Here is a 15215-nt window from a genome sequence, read left to right as displayed (position 1 = left end):
ACGGCTGGGACAGGATTTAACACCATTCATTTCATATTTCCCACAATCAAAAATTAGATCAAAGCTGCTCAGGCTAGAGAAGGGAGGAAAAGGTGGGAGGCAGCAGCCCTCTTGGCCCACCCGCCACCCTCACCCTGGCCACTGCGGGTGGGCGGGCAGTGGGGTGAGGGGGGCTGGACCCAGCTCCAGGCACGTGTGTCTCATTTGGCTGTGGACTTGGCAGGGGGTGTAAGACACCAGCCTTAGCCAACTGTCCCTTCAGATGCCTGAGGGGGGGACCTTTTCCTGGGTGCCGCCCCCCACATCTGGGCCCAGCTCTGGGGCTCTGCTGCCAGCAGCCCAGTAGTCACAGTGGGCTGGGTCTCCATTCCCAGTGGGTGGAGAGTGTGGCCAGGGTTGGCTTGGGCTTCAGACTTTCCTGGGATCCCTGCAGCTCTTGCTTGGCTTAAGTGCCTACTTGGTATTGGGCCCTGAGCTGGCAGGACAGCTGTGATGGGGACACTGGGGACTGTCTTCCTGCTCACCCCAGCCCCAGCCAGCCTACAGGAAGCTCCCAACCACTGGAGACAGACACAAAGTGTGATGGCCACCCAGCATGAGCCCCATTTGGGTAGCCACTGGTGCCCTCTCCAGCGTGGCCTGCCCTGGGGCTGTTAGTGCTATGAAAACCCACAACTGCCCTCAAGCTTAGCATCTCACCTCAACCATGAATGTCCTTTGCTCTTTTGCATCAGACAGGGCCAGGTGTTCACAGAGGGTCCTGTATACTCACAGAGGAGTTCCCAGCTTCAGGGAGGCCACCTCCAGACCCCAAATTCCCCTTCTCTCACAGACAGCCTGGGGCGCCACTTCAAGGGAGGTGCTGCTGGGAGCAGGCTAGCAGGAAGGATGAGTAGGGGTTCCTTGCCCTCCCCCGTCTAAAGTTACCTGGTAATTCTACCCCACAGCCCCCACCCCACAGCCTAATCTATTGCAATGGGGGATCAGTTGGTCAGTCCTTCCACTGGCTCCAAAGAGAGCGCTAACCCCTCCCCTTGATGGTCACACTGCTAGGCTCCTTGTGCTGGGGATATCTGGAGCCACAGCCACCTAATAGACCACTCATAGCTCTGGGTCACTGCCAAGACTAGCCTTTGTTTGTTGTTACTTTGTTGCCAACAAGTAGATTCCCACTCATGTTAGTTAGTTACCAACAAGTAGATTCTGTACCCATGGTACAGAGTAGAAGCATGCTCCTTAGGCTTGTCAAGGCTGTGGCCTTTCAGAACTGATTGTCAGGACTGTCTTCCAAGGCGCCTCTGGGTGGCCTCAGCTAGTAGGTGAGCACATCATCTTTTAGCTAGTAGTCAAACACATAACTGTTTGCAGCATCCAGTTCCCAGTCACACCTGGACAAGGCTTCTTCTGTTCATGGAACTGTGCCTCTGGATTTAAACTCTGGCCAGAGTGCTCCAGGGCCTGCCTTTCCCTGAGATCTTACTGGGTCCTACCTGCCCCTTCTCCACAGGGTACTAGGGGGTGGGGTGGGGGCTAGGATGCAGCCCAAGCCTCACCTCCTCTCTCACTGTTTGTAGGCTGCAGGAATCAGAGGGAAGGGGCTGAATGGAGGGGGTTCCCAGCAGGTGCTCCCCAAGGGGCCTGGGATGGGGCTGGTGGCCTAAAGCAGCTACTGGCCCTTAGCTAGCCCTCAGCTGACTGGTCTAGTATTGGAGTTGTCAAACTGTCCAGTGGGTCCCTAGTGTGCCAGTCTGGGGTGGCACTGCATCCAAGTGAGCTCCAGGCTTGTCCTGCTCAGCTCTTCCTGTCTGCCCCTGGGGTCCCCTTTGGCAAGACCCCTGAAGAAAGCAAACCCCAAGAGTGCCCACTCAACTGTGCAGAGAGGGATGAAGGGGGTGGAAAGGTGGGGGAGACAGGGCCTCTCATCAGTCATGCCAGGCTCTGGGAGCCATCTCCCAGCCTTAATGTTCACCTGGGTATCAGGCATGTGCCCAAGCCGCCGCCGGAGCCACCAGCAGAGAGGCCATCCAATGGCCTGTGATAACCCAGAACTCTACAGAAACTGGTCAAGACCAAGGGTGCATGGAGCTGTCTACAGGTGTGGCTGGACTCCCAGCCAGGTGGGGGCGGGATGAGTTCTGCAGTAGGATTGGGTCCAGGGGCCCTGTAAAGCTGCATAAATGCTAGGCTCCACCTGGGGCACTCGGGCTCCCTGAACCCGAGTCAGGGAGGCAAGTTGCCAGGTTTTCAGCTTGGAATGACTGAAACTTGGGAAAAATCACTTGACCCAGGTGGCACAGCCAAAGAACTTGCAACACAGCCACCAGGTCTGATCCTAGGAGCCAGGGTCCCTCCTTCACTCATCCACTTATGGCTCAGGTAATAGCACCCGTCCAGGAGACCTGTTGCCCCTTTGTCCCTTCCCCACTGGGCATGGGTCCCTGTCAGGGAAGGCTGGAAAGCGTTTAGAAACCACTTGTTAATTCTAAAGCTTTTCCCTTATCCTCCCTAGTGGCCTCTGCCAGCAGGGGGCCTCGACATGGGGGAGGAGAGGCAAGGCGAAGGGAGGGGCCGCTTCTTCCTGCCCTGTCCCCCTCATCCCGGGCGTCCTTGCAGCCTGGGAAAAGGCAGCATATTGAGGCGCGGGTCTCAGCATCAGGCCCGGGATGCTAATGAGGGCGAGCGTGTTCCCACAGCCCGGACATTGTGCCGCGCGGCCCACCTGCTCCTCGGGGAGCGCCCATTGTGCCCGCGCCAATTCACAGGCAATTTAGCGTGCGCTAATGGGCCGGCGCCTTTGTGCGGCCCGCGCCGCCATTGGCCGCCGAGCGTGGGAACGGCCGCGGCGCCCTGGCCCCAGGCCCCGACCGCGCCCGCGCCTATATCAGGCGACTCGCGTCCAGTCCAGCCAGCGCCTGGCTCGCCGCCTCCGTCTGCGCCCGCTTCTCCGCGCTCGCCGGCATGGCCCCCAGCACCGTGGCCGTGGAGCTGCTCAGCCCCAAGGAGAAAAACCGGGTAAGTGCAGGCTCCGTGGTCTCCTCGAGGTCTTCCTCCGAGCGGCCCCGCCGGCCCCGTCAGCCCGCCGGTTCGCGTCCTCTGACGCCCCCCTCCTCCTGCAGTTACGCAAGCCGGTGGTGGAGAAGATGCGCCGCGACCGTATCAACAGCAGCATCGAGCAGCTGAAGCTGCTGCTCGAGCAGGAGTTCGCTCGGCACCAGCCTAACTCTAAACTGGAGAAGGCCGACATCCTGGAGATGGCCGTCAGCTACCTGAAGCACAGTAAAGGTGAGCGAACCGCCAGTCCTCCCACTCCCCGGCTCCCCAGCCAGCCGGCTTGCCGCCCGCTCACCGCCCGTGTCCCTCCCTCCCTGCAGCCTTTGCCGCCGCCGCTGCCGGCCCCAAGAGCCTGCACCAGGACTACAGCGAGGGCTACTCGTGGTGCTTGCAGGAGGCCGTACGCTTCCTGACGCTGCACGCGGCCAGCGATACGCACATGAAGCTGCTCTACCACTTCCAGCGACCTCCGGCCGCACCTGCCGCGCCCAAGGAGCCCCCGGCAGCCAGCGTCGGACCCCCACTCTCGCTCACCTCAGCCAAGGCCTCTGCCCCACGACAGCCTGCCTGCGGCCTCTGGCGGCCCTGGTGACTGGGACCACCCAGGACCAGAGGGCGAGCTGAGTCGTTCCTCTCCCAAGTAGGGAAGCGCCTTCCCCTCCCTTCGGTCCGACTTGGACCCCTCTCCGGAGGGCTTCCTCTCCTATTGGCAGGCCAGCAGGAGAGTCATTCTCAGAGAGTGTGTGCCAGCCCTTGCCACTTTAGGACAATCAGGGCCCATCTTCTGTGGAGAGAACTGCGGCTAGCAAGCGTCTGACCCCAAGGGGTCGTTCTGTGTTTGCATTTCAGCAAGTGACTTCTGGGAAGTTCCGGCCACATGCCGGGGTCTATGATATTTGTAGGCGGTGGGGGCTGGCAGGAGCCGCCGTAGAAGACTTTCTTCAGGCCCTTGGCTGTGGGCGCGCCCTTGGGCGGGCCGTGCAGTGGGCGCATCTTGCCTTTTGTGAAGGCGAACTCGGTGTGCATCCTCATAGGAGAACCAGTAACAGCAGCCGGAGAGCACGGAAGAGCCTCACTGTGGAGCTTTCCCCGTGCTCAGCTGTCAGATCAGGGCTCATAGTGGGCTGTTTGGGGCGGGTGGGTCCCCACTGCAATCCTTAAAGGATTCCTTGGTGTGGGTGCGCGTGGGCGCGACGTCTGTACTCAGTATTTGACTTCTATTCCGTGGACTGCTCTCTGCAGGCTTTTAATAAAATCTGACTATTGAGCCCTGTCTCCTCTGGTGCCTTACAAGGGTGTAAGCGGTCAAGGGTGAGGGGAGGGGGAGGCACAGTGTGGGAGAGCAGGTTTGTCCCAGTGAAAGGGAGTGAGAGTGAGCAAGGCTATTATTGTGTGCAATGACACTTTGAATGCTGAGGAATGTCTGGGAAGAGCAGAGGGAGGGAGGGAAGATTCAGGGAGAGAGGGGAGAATAGGTAGGGAGGAAAGACAGAAGAAAGAGAGGAGGAGCTGGAAATGAAAGAAAGAAGAGGCTGGGGAGAAGCTGGAGGAAAAGGAGGAGGGGAGAAGCAGGGACAGGGGCAAAGTGGATGAGAGAGGAGGGGTAGACCGGAAGGAGAGGGCCTGGTAGACTACATTCCCTCTGCGAGGGCAGGAGGAGAGACCAGGCTAGCTTCCAGCAGGTGGGAGGGGACAGCTATGGGCAAGCCCTTCCTGTAGTCTGGCTAAGGACCTGTGGCTGTGGGTCCCTTGCTGCAGTCAAAGATGACTTAGCTGGGTGCCAAAGTTTGAACAGAAGGAAATGTTTGACAGTCCTACCTGCCTCCCTCCAGCCAGCAGCTACCTGCAGCCCTGGCCGAATCTCCTGGAAGCACCTGTCCTCCTAGCTGTGGGTCATTTGCCAGACTGGAACAGGCAGTTTGGAGTGCCAGTGCTGATCTCTTTCTCCAAAAGGACACCTATTTTTAGGCAGGCTACAGGGTGTTACTGGAGACTGCAAGAACTGAGAACCTCAATACTCATGCACCCAGGTTCCCCAAAGGTGAAATCCACCCAGCTCAGAGTGGCAAGGAGCAGGCAGGGGAGCCTGGCACAGACTCTCAGACACTTTGTCATGATGAGTTGGGTGGTGCAGGTTCCAACCCTCTCTCCCCTAAGCCTTCTGCCTCATTCCACAATGTGCTTCCTCTGGACCAGTCTGTTGCCTGCACCTGGCCCTCTGTGATGGCTGCTGGGCCCTGGGCATAGTGGCAGGAGACAGGGTAGGCTTACTGTATGGGTGTTGGTCCATCGTGGCTGGGAGGAGCACCATTGCCCTTCTGGATCAAAACTTGCCTGCTGACTCATGGCCTCAGTCTCTATTCTGGGTCCCCATGCTGTGCCCTCTACAGAACAAACACTTGACCTTCCTCCATGGGGGGGGGTTGTCTCCCCAGGCAGGTTTCCATCCTCTGGAAGGCCCCTTGCAGTACTGCAGGCTCCCAGGAACTTGTCAGGCAGCTGGTGTACTCCCAGGTTACAGACTGAGAGGTTGAGGTCCAAAGGCAGGCAGCAATGGTCGGAGTCACATGGGAGACAGGAAGCCCACCACAGGGGCCAGATCTGTCTGCCTCTGTGCAGGGCTCATTCCCAAAGTGCTAGTGCCTCTGATGGACTTCCCCTGGGACTCTGCCATCCCTGCTCCAAGGTGGTTTCAAGTCTCAGTGTGTTCCCCGCAAACTTTGGCACCCTCACATATCCCCACTTGCTGAAACAAACCTTCTCCAGGCAGCTTATGCTGGGATTGGGGTTCTACTTCCCCTGCACTCTAGAAGCCCACCAGCAGACCGTTGTCTTCCCTGGCTGTGGATCTGTGTCTCAGACCTATCTCTGCCCAGGCTGCGGATCTTTGAGGGCAGGGTCCCCTCCTCTTGCCTGCTTGCATGGGACTTTTAGCACCCAACCGAACCTGGGTAATAGTAGCTGAGAGCACATCACCTGCACCCTAGCATGCAAGAGTCAGCTTGCAGCGCCAACAAGTGAGGCCAAGAGTCAGGTGTTAGGGTCTGCAAGTCCTCTGGAAGCAGCACGTGCTGCCTTTTTTAGCACTAGCTCAGAGGATTTGAGTTAAGCATCTGACCAGTTCAGTAGCAAAAATAAACAGTAAATAAATGACGACAACACAACTCAGATGTTTAGTATTGAGGCTTAATCTCTGGAGAATAGCTGTACGATCTCTGGAGAATAGTTGCAGGATTTCCTGAAGCCCGGCCTCCTCCAACCCCTGCCCAAACCAACTCTACCCGGCTCCAATAGCCGAGAGGGGCGGGGCATAATTAACATAATATATGCACGAAAGGCGTTTAGCAGTCAAATATATGCGCATATATCTCCATGGCTGATGAGGCTGGCCGGGCACATTCAAAATGGCGGAGTGTGGGGCAAGCGGCAGCGGTAGCAGCGGGGATAGCCTGGACAAGAGCATCACGCTCCCTCCGGACGAGATCTTCCGTAATCTGGAGAACGCCAAGCGTTTCGCCATTGACATAGGTATCCGCGGGCCGGGGCGTCGGGAGCAGGGCGGTCAGAGGCAGGAGGGCGACTGTTTAGGGTACCAGCGAGCCGGGGGCCGCGGGAAGGACGAAGGGCGGGGCGCGGGCCGCGACCCGCGCGGCCCGACGGGAGTTGTAGTCCGCAGGACGCCAGCGCCTAGGCTCGTAGCGACTGCTGGACCACAGCTCCCAGCAGGCGCTGCGCAGGCCGGCGCGGGGCATGTAGGAGCTCGTAGTCCGGCGTGCTAGTTGGGGGCCGCTGGGGGACTTGGCCCTCCGGAGTCACAGTCGGCTGGGATAGTCCCCAACCTTACGAGGGAACGGGGAACCTGACCCCGAGGCGCCGCCCTTGAGCCGGCGATTCCCGTTATGCCGGCGGAGGAGGGGGCGGCCGCGGGGCTGGGGACCTGGAACCGCTTGGCAAGGAGGCAAAGGGGAAGCATCCCTTCGCAGTCCTAGAGGACCTTCCTGAGATTTGGGGTGAAGCGAAAACGAAGCCGGCACCTCAATCCCTACCTGTCACAGGGCGGCCCAGCAATGGCCGCGAAGCCCGCGGTGGGGGAACCCGCATCAGGGACCCGACGCAGTCCTTTCAGAGCAACCGCCGACCTTTGGCTCTTGGACCAGGACTGAGGCCATTGGGTAGACTCATTGGCACAATCCTGAGACCCTCCCCTAGCTGGGCACACCCCCGGAACAGGGGACTTTGGAACTTGGGTCATCCTCCAGACCATCCCATGGGTGCCTTCAGGGTGTAGGACACTTACTTCTTGCCCTCCAGACCCTCCTGTCCCTCCGGTGGTTTGTTTCCTCGCTCCACACTTACACCACCAGGTCTTTAGGTGCCTGCCCCATCTTGGAGCATCTTGATGGTTAATTCTCATGCCCTTCCGGGGCCCTTCTCCCCCACTGACACTCTTGAGGAGTTGCTCCCATCACCCCATTTACAGAGAAAGAGACCAACTGACGGAATGTTAGACCAGCTAGCTGGCAGTCACCTGGCTAGAAAGTGGCAGAGCTAGGATTGGAACCTGGCCAGTAGCATTTAAGTTGTAGCCTGGGGCAAAGGGCTTCCCAGGCAGGAACTAGGTGAAGCCCCCTGAATAGGTCCTGTGGCTGCAGCCTGTGTTGGTCTGAATAACTATGTGATGTTTGCGTTTATACCTACACAGTGGCCGCTGGTGTGTATATGCTCAATAATATTGAAATGAGTGAGTGAGCCAAGGACTGAGGCTCAGTATCCTGAGTAAGTTGAGAGGCCCCAGGGCTTGTCCCCTAGAACTGTTTGCTTCTGGTGCCTTGAATGCATTTGTACCTCCCGTGTTCTGGGGAACACTTGAGTCTTTCACTGTCATCCATGGTGCCCCCTGGAGGAAGGGAGGGGTGTCTGTCTACCAGGGAAGTTGGAGTGTTGAGACTGGAGGTGTGGCTGGGTCCCCAGTTCCTGCCTTGCAGTGTGGATGTGTTTCTTGGAGCTGGAGAACTGGAGCAGCCTTGTAAGAAGCAGAAAGGAGGACATGGGGGGCAGGGCTTTGGGGGGGATGGCCAGATGGCAGGTGGGAGGGTCCTGGAGGCTGGACTTGGCGGAGGAGCCAGGTAAAATCAGACTACCACAAGGCATCAAATGGAAGGGACCCACAGACCTGGAGGTGGCGAGATTGGAGACCCCACTGAGTCCGTGTGCCCTCCAGACACATATAGTGCCAATAGGTGTTTCCCATGTCCTGCAAGTTCAGGTCCTCACACCCATTCATGGTCCTGCTGCGACCCCACATCCCCTAAGCAGCTCTCACCCCTTCATCACTGCTGTAAACTGCTTTCCCACGCTAGGTGACTCGCTCAAGTTATTATGTGCTTTGAAACAAACTAGTATTTATATTGTAAACATATGCATAAAAACGAAAAAGAATAAAGAAAAGCCTCCCTCGGCCCACTCTCACTGCCAGGGTATAGCTTCTCTGCTGGACTTGTGGGCAGCAGAAGGTTCAAACCTCGCTCCTCTGTCCACGTTCTGCATTCGGGATTGGGGATCAGTGTTTCTGAATTGCACACATCACTGTAGGGGACAATGAAGAGCTAGGATTTCCTTCCCTGTTCTGTGTGGTCCAGATACTCTTGAGGACCCACTGAGTGTTGTAGGCAGGAAGGGTGTATCCTGGCCGTTGAGGGTCCCAGCATGCCCTGCCCTGCCTCGCCTCCCAGTCCAGAGGAGTGCGCAGAGAGAGATTTTTAGGGTTAGTATTTGTTTCCTCTCTGATCCGGGTCATCTAGGTCCAGCGCCTGTGGTTCTGAAAAGGAGACACGGTCATTGTTGCTCAGCACAAGTCCTTGGTTTCTTACTGCAGCCACGGAATGTCCCGAGATTATGGGCTCTCAGCTCAGGACTACACATGGCACGTGGCTAACAGGTGTCCTCAGTGTCCCCTCCCTCACCTAGAGCTGTGGACCCAATGAGACGGTAGCTGTCCAGGTCTTCCTGGTGAGTCCTCACCTTGCTTGGACAGGGGTACCCAGCCAGTCATGTAAGAGCATCAGGAATGTCTGTGTTCTCCACATACTGAAAGCAAGGGCTTTCTTCAGTGAGGTCAGGAGGCCTGGTTCTGCTGGATGGCAGGGGTAGTAGGGGTAATGGGTGCTAGCTTCCTGTCCCCCCTTGCTCACTGAGTGCCCAAGGACAACTAAGAGAAGGTGCAGGGTACAGGCAGCCCAGGGACATCACCCCGTGATGTCTACACACAGGAAGGTGGTCACCGGTGAGACTCAGGGCCTTTGGTGAAGGACCTCACTTAGGCAAGCGGGCTCCCTTTTCTCTTCTCGCCAGGCACAGGTATGGAGACTGTGGTGCCAGGGCAGTGCTCAGTGCCATCCTGGCCCTTGCAGTTGTTAGAGGTGAGGTTGGGGAGCAGGTGACAGCTTACCTGGGCTGGGGTCTGTTCCTATCCCGCCAGGTCCCCGAGAACAGGCTGGAATGCCCCTGGTTCCCTCAACCTCCCACTGTTCTCTGAGCTCATTCTGGTGCAAACTGACCTCCCTGCTCTTCCCACCCCCCTGAAGCCCCCGTGCCCTGTCTGCATGACCATCTTGTCAGGCCCAGCAGTATGCTCTGTCAGTGTGTAGATGGGGCTCAGAAACTAGACCCCCTCTGTCCATCCCTCCCCCTCAACCTTTCCACCTGAACCGCTTAAACAGTTTGTTTGGGTTGTAGTCCAAAGCTAACCCAGAGAGCACCACTCTGAAATGGGGCGTCTGTGCCTTCGGAGTTTGTTTATAATGACTTTCGAAATGTCTCTGAAAACATGTCATTGTCTCTCTGCTTTTCCTGTCGTTAGAAAACAATGTGTTTACAGAGGTGGCTGGGACAACAGGCATCTTAGGGAAGAACTTGGACAGGCCGGGATGGGGCCCAGACAGGAGGTAAGGAGGCTCCAGGTCAGCTCTGCCTCCCGGGCTCCCAGTGCAGGCGAGATTAAGGCCAGGCTTTGTGTTAACCCCACCAGATGCTCCCTCCACGCCTGGCTGAGCTGAGCCGGCGGGACCTCAGGCATCTGGCCGCAGCTGGCATGAGTGGGCACAGGATAGTGGTCTGGACCCTGTGAGACAGGGAGCTTTGGCCCTTGACACCTGAGCATTTTTCTAAGTCTCTTTGAATCTTTAGTCTCTTCAGGATTTTGTGTCCAAACAACCGTTTCAAAATAATTTTCGCCTTCTCATTCTGTCATGTGACCTGAGGGATGCTTGCCTTGTTTTCGTCAGGCTTCAGGAGAAAGGAGACCCACTCAGGAATCCACGTGTGCTTCCGTCTGTCCCATGCTCTGTTGCTGCCAGTGCTCTGTCTTGGAAAGGAACCCGCTGTAGGTCACCTAGAGAGCGACTTTCCATTGTCCCCAAGATGTGTTCTGTCCTCTGATGTCTGGTGTTATCTTGGCTAGCTGTCACTCTGGGGCTGGTGGGGCTTCTCTAGGACATTTGGAGACTCTTGGCTGTTGGAGGAAAGAGTCTGTAGCAACTCTGGTTTCTCTGGTTCATTTTCGGGGTGTCTCCAGCTCTGAGCTTCTCCAGAGACAGAAGCCCGCTTGTGAGCCCCAGTTCTTGCTCAGCCCCTTTGTCTTCAGCGTATCTGCTGGGAAAACCTGCTCGTAAGGTAGGGGAGCCATGTAGAGAAAAAGCCTAGGTATAGGAGCCTATTTCTTCAGAATGGGAGCTGGGAGCCAACGTTTTCCAAGCTGGGAAGGGAAGCAGGGCTTGCCCAGAAATAGGACAGGACACTTGCTTCTTTAAGCAGGGTGCATGAAAGCAGCTTGGTCTGGAATCTGAGGAGGAACTGAAAATGTAAAGGGAAAATGGGCTGAGATTTGATAGCTCAGCACCCAGCTCTGCTTTGTACCCCAGGCTTCTTGTGGTGGTGTTTGCTGGGAATGTTTCCCCAGAAGCGTCCAGAGAGCAGCAAGTAGGCGGGTGGATCTTCTGTCCCCCTGCCCGCTCTGACTCCTGCAGACTGTCTCCTTGGGACCTTCCACCTGTCTCTTACTGTGTAGTTTGTCTCCCTCCTGCAGGTGGATCCCTGACCAAGCTGGCCTACTACTCAACCGTGCAGCACAAGGTTGCCAGAGTGAGATCTTTTGACCACTCAGGGAAGGTAAGCTCTGTGGAGAGGGCGCTGGTAGGTGCAGGTTGAGGTGTCAGACAAACATGGCTCAGCTCAAAGAGCCAACTAGGGTTGCCTCCTCTGATGATCGAGGACCTAGTACGTGGTGCATTGTTCTTCCATGCCAGCCTCGCTGCTGCTCTCGATTGTGGCCTGGCCATCCTGGATGTTGTTAGTGCTTCTGCACTGTCCACTAGCCCTGTCCCCTGGAGTTCTGGCCTTGGAGGCGGGCCTCTCCACCCACATTCTCCCTTCCTCCCTTCCTTGCGGGCAGTTGAGTCTCAGAAGCCCAGCCCCATCCCGGGCCCTTGAGCTGCTTCACTTCACCGAGACCCTTGGCCACAGACCCCCTGAATTGGGACCACCTGGCTGCTGGGGCTAGAACCTGTGACACTTACTCTGCAGGACACAGAGCAGGACCATGAGCCGCCCTACGAGATCTCTGTCCAGGAGGAGATCACTGCCCGCCTGCACTTTATCAAGTTTGAGAACACTTACATCGAAGCCTGCCTAGACTTCATCAAAGACCACCTGGTCAACACAGAGACAAAGGTCATCCAGGCCACAGGGGGCGGGGCCTACAAGTTCAAGGACCTCATTGAGGAGAAGCTTCGGCTCAAGTGAGTGGGGCTGAGTAGCCCAGACAGGGAAGGCTAGGGAAGAGGGTGGGGGCCCCTGCTGCTGATGTGAGAACGTAGGGGTTCCCTGCAGGTGTGGGGAGGGGAAGGGCACAGACTGGATATGCCTTGAGTTCGGGTTGTTTCAGACCCTGCGTCAATAAATCTGGCCTCTCCTTGCCTTCTCCACCCCAAGGTCTCAATGTGCTTTTGGGTGGGTTCCAGGGCTCTGGCTGAGCTTTGCACACAGATTTGGGGACTAGCCCCAGGAAGGCCTTGGAGAAGCTGAGGTGCAGTGGGTGGGAGCAGTGTGGGGGCTAAAGGAAAACATGGGCACAGGAGGAGGGGAGCCTGCTAATGTCCTGCCGGCTGGACACCCTTCAGGGTTTTCTGGGGCTTTGGGCCTGTGCCTGCCTAGCAGAGCCCTGTGCATCCTCCATCCCAGAGCTGATGGTCCTTCTATGAGCTGCTCTGCAGGCTGCCCTCTCCTGAGCATCGTGTGGCCTGCCTCCCCGCCCGCCCTACCCCACTGTGGGGGAGCGCTGTTCCTCGTGGCTGCCGCTGTTCCTCCAAGGACCACCGCTTCCCTTGCAGAGTCGACAAGGAGGATGTGATGACCTGCCTCATAAAGGGCTGCAACTTTGTGTTGAAGAACATCCCTCATGAGGCCTTCATGTACCAGAAGGATGCTGATCCCGAGTTCCGGTTCCAGACAAACCACCCCAACATTTTCCCCTACCTTCTTGTTAATATCGGCTCTGGGGTGTCCATTGTGAAGGTGAGGGAGGAAGGGGTGCTGGGCACGGGGCATGGGGAGTGCTGGCGCCTCGTCAGTGGACAGGTCAGCTCCAGTGCAGCCTCAGGCCCGTCAGGCCATCCAGTCACGCCCTTGAGAGCAATCCCTGCAGTGGTAGGTCTGTCCCTGGGGACCTGCTCTGAGCTGATGGACCCCCCGTCTGCTTCCCAGGTGGAGACCGAGGACAAATTTGAATGGATCGGCGGCAGCTCCATTGGGGGCGGCACCTTCTGGGGGCTCGGGGCTCTGCTCACGAAGACAAAGGTACTCAGCCATCTTCAGGAGAACGCTCAGTCTGAAGGGGGAAGGGCAGGACTGTAAAGATGGAGACTTTTCGTGGGCCAGGATTTTATAAAAGTGGCTCCTTTCCGGCTTGTATTCTGATTTCTGGATCTTGGACCCCATGGCCCTAGTTAGCATGGAGTTGACTGCTCTGTAAGATGAGGGGTCTGAGTGGGCCTGGGGCATCGCCAAGAGGTTGGACCACAGAAAGGCTTGTAGTCTCACCCTGCATCTGCCCCACACTTATGTGAGGGAGGCCATCCATCCCCCTTGGGCTCTGTGGATTTGGTTCCATGGGCCACAGGGACACCGACAACCCGCCACCTGCTCTGTCCCCACAGAAGTTTGATGAGCTGCTGCATCTGGCTTCCAAGGGCCAGCACACCAACGTGGATATGCTGGTGCAGGACATCTATGGCGGGGCCTGCCAGACGCTGGGGCTCAGCGGCACCCTCATCGCCAGCAGCTTCGGGAAGTCAGCCACTGCCGACCGAGGTGCCTCAGGCAGGGACCCTAGAACCCGGCGGAGGGAGTGGCCTCTGTTGTTCTTAAAACATTGGGCAGTGACTGTTTCTTGGAGGAGTTGAATTCTCACAAAATAAGCCCCCAAATTGCCACCCCCTCATTTTGTGATCAGTCCTTATTTAAGGAGAAGTTAGGACAAGAAACCATCCAAGTGGCACTGTGAGTTAGGCATAGGGCTGCTAACCTCGAGGTCTGCTTTTCAAACCCAGCAGCCACTCTAAGAGAGCAGGATGAGGCTTTCTGCTCCTGCAGAAGATTGACAGCCTTGGAAAAAGATGTACAGGGTCGTTGAGTTGAAACCAAGTCACTGACACTTAACAAGAGCAAAGCTCATGTAGGTTTGCTGGGAATCAGAGTCACTGGCATTGAGATGGGGTTTATGAGTTAGAAAAAGTGTTTGTGTTTTTCTTCTTTTCTTGAACTTTCTGTTGTGGTGGCCATCTACACAACCACACACCTCCATTCACAGGTTCTCCCTGACCAGGTCAGTGACATGGGTTCCATCATACCACCTCCACTCATCTGTTTTCATCACCTTTCATTTAACTTGGGCTCATTGCCTGCTCAGGTCCTCACGTGTAAACAGGTTCTCACCGTTCATTGTTGTCAGTTTATGCTCATCTCGGAAATTCTCTATGTGGGGGCTATAGTCAAGGTCAACATTGTTGATGACTTTAATGATGGCTTCATGGGGTAGCTTCAGTCAAAGATTTAAGGATGATTTCTGGGCGTTAGATTCAGAGGTTCCCAAGTCTCAGTCCAATAAGTCTGGACTTACTCTCTCTTATTTTCTCTTTTCCTGTCTCCTTCCTCTCTCTGGTTCTCTAGTCCCCATTTTCACTCAGGAATCCTCCCTCTCTCTTTGATTCTCTCCCACTCATTTCCCCCTGCCTCCTGCTTTCCCTTCCTGTCTCATTCTCGCGCGCTCTCGGGCTCGCTTCCCAGCGCTCACATACCACTTCCTTGGGGGTGACTGCCTCAGTCATGGTCTGTCCCCACCTCTCTCTCAGAATTTTCCAAAGAGGACATGGCCAAGAGCCTGCTACACATGATCAGCAATGACATTGGGCAGCTCGCCTGCCTCTACGCGAAGCTCCATCACCTGGACAGGGTCTACTTCGGAGGATTCTTCATCCGGGGCCATCCTGTCACCATGCGCACCATCACCTACAGCATCAACTTCTTCTCCAAGGTGAGGAGACTCCAGGTCCTCATTAAACCCCCCCCCCCCCAAAGGCACGTTAATGTGGACCCTGGTGCCTTCAGCCCCAGGGGTGTGGTGTACAGAGCAGGGGATGAGGTGAACACATTGGGCCCAAGTCGCCTGAGGAGGTGGGTTGTGAGGCATCTTAGCCCACCATGCCAGCCATTCCTGTCTTTCTGACCTTCCTCCCTGCTTCTTTTGGATTGTACTGCCCTCTTCAGGCTTTGAGTCTAGACCAGTGAGTGATTAGACTTTTGGGGCCACCTCTTGCTTGGTTGAGAAACTTCACCTCTAGTCTGAAAGCATCTGGGCCAGAACTGCTTCTAGGGTGGGTGCCCACAATAGACAAGGTGTGCCTTCAGATTGAGGTGAGGTAGGTCAGAATGAGGCCATGTGCAAAGGGTGTGAGATAGGTCAGAATAAAGCCATAGGCAGAAGGTGAGATTAGAATAATGTACAGAACAGTGCGAATGGATCACATTAGAATGATGTCATGCAGAATGGTGTGAGTAGATTAGATTAGAATATTGTACAGAATGGTGTGAGTAGATCAGATTAGAATGAT

General features: G+C 56.5%; 2 protein-coding genes across 2 annotated transcripts in view; both read left to right on the top strand.

The window, feature by feature from the left end:
- The first annotated feature begins 2958 nt into the window (after positions 1 to 2958).
- On the top strand, positions 2959 to 3643 carry HES5 (hes family bHLH transcription factor 5). Its single transcript, XM_006871732.1, has 3 exons — positions 2959 to 3012; positions 3117 to 3282; positions 3372 to 3643. Exons 1-3 carry the CDS (start codon positions 2959 to 2961, stop codon positions 3641 to 3643), a joined length of 492 nt encoding a protein of 163 aa, XP_006871794.1.
- A 2770-nt stretch (positions 3644 to 6413) lies between these two features.
- PANK4 (pantothenate kinase 4) overlaps positions 6414 to 15215 on the top strand; it is a 19012-nt gene continuing 10210 nt past the window's right edge. The window contains exons 1-7 of the mRNA XM_006871731.1: positions 6414 to 6579; positions 11135 to 11217; positions 11632 to 11846; positions 12438 to 12621; positions 12811 to 12903; positions 13263 to 13416; positions 14457 to 14638. Coding sequence (XP_006871793.1) covers positions 6456 to 6579; positions 11135 to 11217; positions 11632 to 11846; positions 12438 to 12621; positions 12811 to 12903; positions 13263 to 13416; positions 14457 to 14638 — 1035 coding nt within the window. The 5' untranslated portion in view covers positions 6414 to 6455. The remainder of the gene's footprint in view (positions 6580 to 11134; positions 11218 to 11631; positions 11847 to 12437; positions 12622 to 12810; positions 12904 to 13262; positions 13417 to 14456; positions 14639 to 15215) is intronic.

Source organism: Chrysochloris asiatica, unplaced genomic scaffold, assembly GCF_000296735.1.
Source record: "Chrysochloris asiatica unplaced genomic scaffold, ChrAsi1.0 scaffold00173, whole genome shotgun sequence".
Taxonomy (NCBI): domain Eukaryota; kingdom Metazoa; phylum Chordata; class Mammalia; order Afrosoricida; family Chrysochloridae; genus Chrysochloris; species Chrysochloris asiatica.
Note: the sequence above shows the minus strand (reverse complement) of the source record. Positions and strands in the feature narration are given on the sequence as shown.